General features: G+C 53.3%; 2 protein-coding genes across 2 annotated transcripts; one reads left to right on the top strand and one right to left on the bottom strand.

The window, feature by feature from the left end:
- Positions 1–3,118: 3,118 nt before the first annotated feature.
- On the top strand, positions 3,119–5,674 carry PUNSTDRAFT_74762 (cytochrome P450; the record flags this gene model as incomplete). The annotated part of the gene is made up of 15 exons (XM_007387127.1): positions 3,119–3,236; positions 3,298–3,395; positions 3,460–3,517; positions 3,662–3,760; positions 3,813–3,910; positions 3,968–4,063; positions 4,114–4,190; positions 4,246–4,495; positions 4,558–4,651; positions 4,700–4,839; positions 4,897–4,931; positions 4,983–5,012; positions 5,069–5,302; positions 5,355–5,416; positions 5,466–5,674. The coding sequence occupies 15 exons, from the start codon at positions 3,119–3,121 to the stop codon at positions 5,672–5,674; spliced, it is 1,698 nt and encodes a 565-aa protein (XP_007387189.1).
- Positions 5,675–5,969: 295 nt separating this feature from the next.
- PUNSTDRAFT_137485 (uncharacterized protein) lies at positions 5,970–6,251 on the bottom strand (the record flags this gene model as incomplete). Its single annotated transcript, XM_007387126.1, has 2 exons — positions 5,970–6,137; positions 6,198–6,251. The coding sequence occupies 2 exons, from the start codon at positions 6,249–6,251 to the stop codon at positions 5,970–5,972; spliced, it is 222 nt and encodes a 73-aa protein (XP_007387188.1).
- Between the last annotated feature and the right edge of the window lie 1,346 nt (positions 6,252–7,597).

Raw genomic sequence — 7,597 nt, 5'->3', positions numbered from 1 at the left:
CTGTTCGAAACCGTTTCCCACGCTCTATCGCCTCCGCCACCCAAGGAACCACTGATCTCTCCCTTTATTTCTCTAGGAACTTTGACGCACGGCGCGTCGTACAACACATCTACACAAGACCCCTCAAGCCTCCCATACAGGCTAACCGTCTTATTACCTCTTTAGGTATCGCCGACGAGCTCACAAAGCTTGTCCCATCAAATTCAAGTCAGGTTCATAAACCGACGGCCAACTGAGCAATCCCCGACTTAGATAGCCCGGGACCTCAGGGAAGTTTCTGGCAAGAAGAAGCTGAAGAATCGGTGGTACACTCCTATCACCTCAAGAATTCCCCTCGCCTCTTCGACACAGCCACAACACACACAAACTTCCGTCCGCGACAACGCGAACGCAACTATGTTGTTCATGAGTCTCTCCGGCTTGTCTTGAGCTGCCCTGAACAGCAGTCTGGCGATCTCGCTCGGTTCTAGTTTGCCGTTTTCGACCGTGTTTCCTCCTTGCTCTAGGTATTTCCTAGCTTCCGTTAGCGACTTTACTGAGGTATTGCCTGACTTAATTAGTTCCTCCTTTGTTAGGGTAGCAGAGTTTGAGTTCGCGGAGGTGCGACCCCGCCCGCTGGCGGGTGTACCTCCTCTTGTCATGTGCCGGAATTGTTACCAGTACTAGTTCTACGGCGGTATTGTAGATATAGAGTAGAACGGAGCGGTATAGGTGGTTATAGTAGACTACTTTTCTCCAGCGACGGTGCAATCCGCGTTATCGCGTATTGCGTTGGTGGTGGTCGCGTGAGAAGAAGTCCCTTCTTGGGCGTACAGCCCGCGGGTTCTTGCCAATGCTTGATTTCTTGCAAACCTCAGGCATTAGAATGAACAGCTGGAAGATACAGCTATCAGCTATGCTGCTACCTCGCATACGATGTAGTTCGAGTGCGAGCCCGCGTTGTACAGCACCTTGTCCAATGGCCATCCTCCACCCCGGCGACCCGGTCTATAATGGAGACGAGGTCGTGAAGCGCGGCCATCTATGATCTCGGTCACGCTCTGCGGCTCCTCTTCAAGGTGGATGTAATCCCGGATGTATATGTCGGAGATATTTCCAAACTGAGGCGTTGTTAGAGGGACCGGGCTCAAGCCTCATGCGCAGGTTCTTGTTCTTGTGCAAGGCGTATGCGATCTCCAAGTGAAGGGTGCTTTCCATATTGCCTCCTTCCCACGAAATGATCGAAAGTCTGATGTGAGTGACCCTATACTTATTTCCGTACACCCCGGTTGCTCGTCGTTGCTATTTTTTGGGGTGCCTTCAAACATTTTATCTCCCTTGCCCTTACCACATGGATACATCCTACTACTCATTGTTCCCGGACCAAGATCTACCGAACCTGAACATACCGGCCGTCCTTTCCGACCATCTTCTACTATTCACGTTCCTGTCACTCATCGTGGGCAGACCACGACTCTCAAGCGCATGCCCGTCGGGGCGTTCCCCGCCTCAGCGCACTTCCCGCTCCTCACCTCGTTCGCGTGACGGTGCACGATCGCAAGCAGACCTGAGGCGCCGCGGCGAGCTACTCGCGCACGCCGTCCTCCGGATCCGCACGCACGCGCACCAGCTCTTCGACCTCAGATTACTTCGCTCGAACCTCGCCCGCGGGCGGTCGACGGTCGAAACAAACACCGAGATCGCTGCGTAGCTCTCGCCCGCGCCCCTGGGGTGTCTCACTGTGAGCTATGCGGTCACGCCTCAACTCGCTGCCGTCGATATGTACCTGCCGCATCTCAAAGATCCATCCCTGCTTGTCCCTCCAAGCCTGAACTACGTCCACTTCGAGTCCACGGCTAACTCTCAAGACGCTCACTGTCTGTGTCACGGGTAGAGACCATCTGGACTGGGTCATCTCGTTCGGAGTACTTCGGCGTCGATTGAACTTTCGCGGTGAGTTTCGCGCTATCTGGCAGACTAGCTGCAATATGCTGATGAGGGCCAGGGGCGGGCATAGGCAGACGCGACAAGCGCAGAGGCAGAAAATTGCCCCCCTGTTTCCCTGGTTCGTGTACGAAACTGAAGTAGGTGTCGCTCGATACATTTGACAGGGGAGGACGAGAAGCGCTACCTAGGCCATAGCAATGTCGGAACGCGGCGTGATGGATATCTCTGCGTACTCCAGGCTATTGTACGTATCATCGCCACCATCGAGGCTGGGTATCTATGGACGTGGCTGATTGACAAGTGAGAGGCGCAAATCCAGGACTCGTTGTATGCCATCACCAAGGAGCAACCCTGTCATTTACGGCGATGCTGCGGGTTGCAGCCTCAGGCTCTTGACCTACGTCTTCCTTCCACAATATTTCATCCATGATTACTGTGAACGACCGGTAGCGAGCTTAGGATTCACAGTGTACCTGCATGAGTTCGAGACGTCACTGCTGATTGCTATGAGCCATGATACGTGAGTCGTATGTATAAGCGTCACGTCTAATCATCGATGCCTTGATGCTCTTGGCTCCACAGTTCGACCGTCGGATCCTCGGGACTTTCTTATCAGAGAATGGCGAACGACCTTCAGCGGTGCGGCAAGACGAATGGATATGGTATGAATGTTCCCGTCTTCCGGAGGATCGGCAACCGGTAATTGAACTGCTCAAGCAGGACGGGAGCAAATCAACCACTGCGTCTATGTCCGCGACATGTATCACAAGGCAGCACGACACGCACTTGACGTATCAGGTCGGCTCCCGAATTCCGATCCCCGTGTCCTAACCGCTTCGTGACTGCTCAACTAGGTCTTTGCAGATCGCCCTCTAGTTGTACAAAGCGCACGTATGCCTGCACACATTCTTTACTGTGACAGTGAGATTGCATTTGCCACGTCTCAAGATGCGAGCACGGATCCCGCTCGGGATACTACATACCACGCTCTCTGCGTACGCGTGTGATGCAGAAGCAGGGCGGCTTCTCTCACCCCACGGGGTGCAGCTCTTCGTAATTTGTCATCACGAACATTTCTTCTCTTTGTCCCTATGACCCGCTTCATATAAGATCTTCGACGTCAAAGTTCACTCGTTCACTTCACTATATCCAATCGTCCTCATTTGTGTTCGACATCGCGATGTCGTCGCCCATGTCGATTGCTTGCCTTGTGATAGTTGCAGTAGGCTTACTGAAACTCATCTCGCGCCTCCTGGCAAAATCTCCTCTAGACAAGTTACGTGGTCCGGCTCGGACGTCCATTTTGAGAGGTAGGGTCGATTGCCGTATCCGCGAGGTGTTGTTTCTAGGCTCATCGATTCCGGCATTCAGGACACCTGGATGAGCTGAACAGCATTGATGGGTGGGATTTTCATCAGCGTTTCAACGAGGAATACCCAGGAATTGCGCAGATCTGGGGCCCATTTGCTGTGCGTCTGCTGCTCATGCGAGCGACTGTACGAAGTCCGCGCTAAACATGCTGTAATGTGACAGAGTCGATACGTTTACGTGTCTGACCCCCTGGCGATGTACCACATCATGGTCAAGGTCCGTGTCCAGGAGGCAAACATTATTTTTATCTAAATCATGAACACATCCCTAGGATCAGTACACCTACACCAAGTGCCTCGATAGAACTGGTACGCTCGCATGATTATCCTCTGTTCTAAATCTTGTTGACGCCATGTCCACAGAGTCAGCTCGTCGTCTGCCTTGTCGTACTTCTGCGCCTCTGCTGACAACGAACACAGACTGAGCGCACTTGTATTCGGTCGTGGACTGCTTTCGACCTTCGGTGAGCCCAATAGCAATCTGATTGGCTGTTCTGGCACTGACCACCTGCACAGGTCACGACCACAAACGCCAGCGCAAGCTGATGAACCCCGTCTTCTCCATGGCACATATGAAGTACATGGTCCCTCAATTCTACGATGTGTGTCATCAGGTTGGCAACAGATATCTCTCATGATATGGAGAACTCGTTCGCTAACCAAGTCGCAAGTTATGCGATGTACTGACGACCCAAGTGGCTGAAGGAGAACGTGAAATCGACATTTTGGTCTGGATGACGAGAACTGCGATGGAACTCATCGGCAGGGTATGACTTCGCATTTTCCATGGATTAACCTCATAAATACCCACTTCTAGGCTGGCCTTGGGTACTCTTTTGACCCATTAACTGAGAATAGCGACAACCATTACGCCAGTGCTATTAAGGCTCTTGTGTCAGTGACCAGACTATCACTTCGCTGACTCCTGGTGCTCATGGAGCGTATACAGCCCCGTTCTTGCAGAATCTGGCCGGCTACGGGAATTGGTGCCCTATTTTACTGCGTTCAATGTCCCTTCAGTCTTCAAAAGCCTACTTCCTTACGTGCCCATCAAGCGTGTTCAGCGTTTACGCGACGTGGCCGAAGCTTTGGATAAGGCGAGCCACGAGGTGTATGAGGCGAAGAAGGCAGCACTGCAAAGGGGCGACGAAGCTGTCATGCAGCAGGTTGGAAGGGGCAAGGATATCATGTCCATTCTTGTGAGCGACCATGAACGAGGTTTGACATATGCGGGAATGGACGCTGACTGCGGTGTTTCTAGCTGAAGGCTAATCTTGAAGCGAACGAAGAAGATCAACTACCCGAGTCGGATGTCATTGCTCAAATGTCGACTCTAGTCTTTGCTGCCACTGACAGTGAGAATGGTTGAATCAGACTAGAGACTTGCGACTGATTCTGTGCAGCGACCACAAACGCGCTGTCTCGCATCCTATATCTGCTCTCGGAGAATCCCGACGTGCAGCACAAGCTGCGTGACGAGATTCTAGAAGCTCGGAATTCTCAGGGTCATGAGCTCATGTACGATGAGCTTGACGCTCTACCAGTATGCTTATTTTCAGTACTCGGTTACGATTCATACTGACGTCTCGTTCTACGGTAGTACATGGATGCGGTGATCAGGGAGACTCTCAGATTGTCAGCTTCTGTTATCTATCCGCGCTACATGTCTAACGTTTGATCGTCCAGGTACCCTCCTGTCCCGATCTTATTCCGCACGTAAGCCCGATCAATGTTATCCGCCAAGGGCGGCCTTTCTGAACCTTTTCCTGCAGGGCGACGAAGGACATGATCCTCCCTCTTCTCAAGCCAGTCACGGGTGCTGACGGGTCTCAAATACGCGAATGTGCCATCCCTCGCGGGACGACTGTTGTCGTCAGTCTTAGGAACATCAACCTGTCCAAGGATTACTGGGGTGATGACGCGCTGACGTGGAATCCCGAGAGGTTCCTCAAGCCTCTGCCCGCCGAGCTGCTCGAAGCTCATGTGCCTGGTATCTACTCTAACATGTGCGCTTATGTTGTTTGACGCGAGGATGGACGCTAATGAGGAGATATACAGGATGACTTTCAGCGGTGGAGGGTTCTCATGCATAGGCTTCAAGTTCTCCCTACTTGAAATGAGTACGTTCAGGGACAGTATACTGGTCATATTCTCTAACATTGTCGGCAGAGGTGGTGCTTGCTCTGTTGCTCGAACGCTTCACATTCTCTTTGCCGAAGGCAGAGATCAAGTGGAACATGGGCGGCATCGTGGTGCGTAGTCATGCTCGTGTCAAGGGCCTGTCCAGATGCTTACGAGGCTATGCCCTAGTTCCCGTCCGTTGTTGGAACCAAGGGTGCTCATATGCCTCTACGCATGTCGCTATTGAAGCCCAATGAGTCCTGATTCTTCATGTGTGGTAAGAGACAGAATAGTCATGGAATGGAAACCCTTCCGTCAGCCGTCTTAGCCTCTCGATTAGGGAAGGTACTGCAAAATCTAACCACATTTACTGTGAAAGCGATTGGCCAAAAAATGTAAAAAGAACGGAGGCATATAGTAGTATCACGATATGTGTCGATGACATCCACAGGCTAGACATTTAGTCCATATGCAACAACTGTGCGCCTAGACCTGTAAGCACACAATGAACTCACGTCCACGATACTAGATAGAGAACATGAATGATAACCTTCAAGCACCCGTAGAAGATGGGAGCGCCGTCACGGTCCAAGTTACGGTGGACGTTACTTCGACCATTCCAGGGTGTTCGTCGGTGAGCACAAAGTACTTCCGCGTCGCGGTGAATGTTGCCGGAATGACGGTATCCGTGATCGTTCCAGATGGATCCGCGGACGGGGTCTACACGAATCGAGACCAAGAGTCGTCAGCCTTTCCGACAAGATCGAGTGAACTGCGAACACTTGCCGGCACAGCAACGACCGCGTACGCGAGCGTCATGAGAGCCAGACTCATATTGAAGACCTTCATCGCCCTTCGGTTGTGCGGTTGTGCGAAGGAGGGTAGTTCTTTGTTATGGTGGGGAGCAAAGACGAGACTTTGCCGGCGAGGAAGAGTCATCCACGAAGCGAATCATTATATCGCTGGGAATGCCGTCATTCGAGCATAGTAATCAAACCTTCGAGCGTCAGCTACTTCTGCGGATGCGAGCACTGCGTCAGCAACGAGGGCGACTGTACTCATGGTCCGGCCGCCTCTGCGAGACGCGGAACGGCATGGCGCGCTCGCCGCTCGGTACCGTAAGCTTAACCCTCCCCTCACTAGTCAGTGTAATGCAGCCAAACTCGGAGACGATCGTTCACGCAGAGAAGAGTGAGGCGATACGTGCGACGTTGCGGATTAGCACGATGACGCAGAGGCCAGGCACGCTCGTGCACACGAGAGGAAGGCAGTGAGGGGCGTCCCGTAGCAAGGTTAATTCCATTCCTTCTGCCTCTCCGAGGGACCGGCGGTCATCATGTGATCTTACCCCAGTTGGATGTTGCAAATGTGTACCGAGGCCGCTTTGAGGCCGTGCTGTGTCGTATTCAACCTTGCTGTATTCTCGAACGCGTTGGCGCGATTGAACGATGAGACTGCCGCGCCTTCTACTCTGGAACCACCACGATGTTCGCGCTCTCCCTGCGTCCACGGAAAACGTCTCTGCGGCTGATGCTCGGCGGACGAGCGACAGGATCGCCAAAGATACTGAGATGCAGCAGAATGCCGATGGCGGTGGGGTGGGCTCTCGCGGGCGCGCTGGCGCCGACCCACCACCCCCGGTCCGACCATTCATGTAGAAGTGGATCCTTCGTGGACTAGTCGCGGATTCAAGGCGCCGTATCCACGTTCAAGTTTGGTCTGCGGAGTACTGGTAGCACGAAAGTTGGGTGGGCCTGTCATTCGGAACTGCTGCGAAGCTAGTGGCATCTACGACGAAACAAGCGCGCTCGCACGTCTTGACCGTTTCTATCTTCGGGGACTTGACGGGTGGGCGGGCTACGTTATTCTGAGCGCTTTCAGTTCGCGCGGTGGCCGCAGGTGGTATACAAGACAAGGCGGGGTACCCACGGCCATGGGAGGAGAGTTGCGGAAGCCCCGAACGACCGTCGGCATGCGTCAAAAGGAGAGGGCGAGCGGGAACGGCGGCGTTCGGGAGAACGGAAAATTACAGGTTTGATGCGGAGCTCGAAAATACTTCACTCCATCATGCATCATGGACCGCTGAGCTCGGAACACCCGCCGGGACGCTGGCATTTCGCACTCCGCCAACCCGAGGCATCCGCCCCGATTCCTTCGGGTCGTGCTTCATCTTGGCTTCA

The sequence above is a fragment of the Punctularia strigosozonata genome, assembly GCF_000264995.1.
Source record: "Punctularia strigosozonata HHB-11173 SS5 unplaced genomic scaffold PUNSTscaffold_13, whole genome shotgun sequence".
NCBI lineage: Eukaryota > Fungi > Basidiomycota > Agaricomycetes > Corticiales > Punctulariaceae > Punctularia > Punctularia strigosozonata.
Note: the sequence above shows the minus strand (reverse complement) of the source record. Positions and strands in the feature narration are given on the sequence as shown.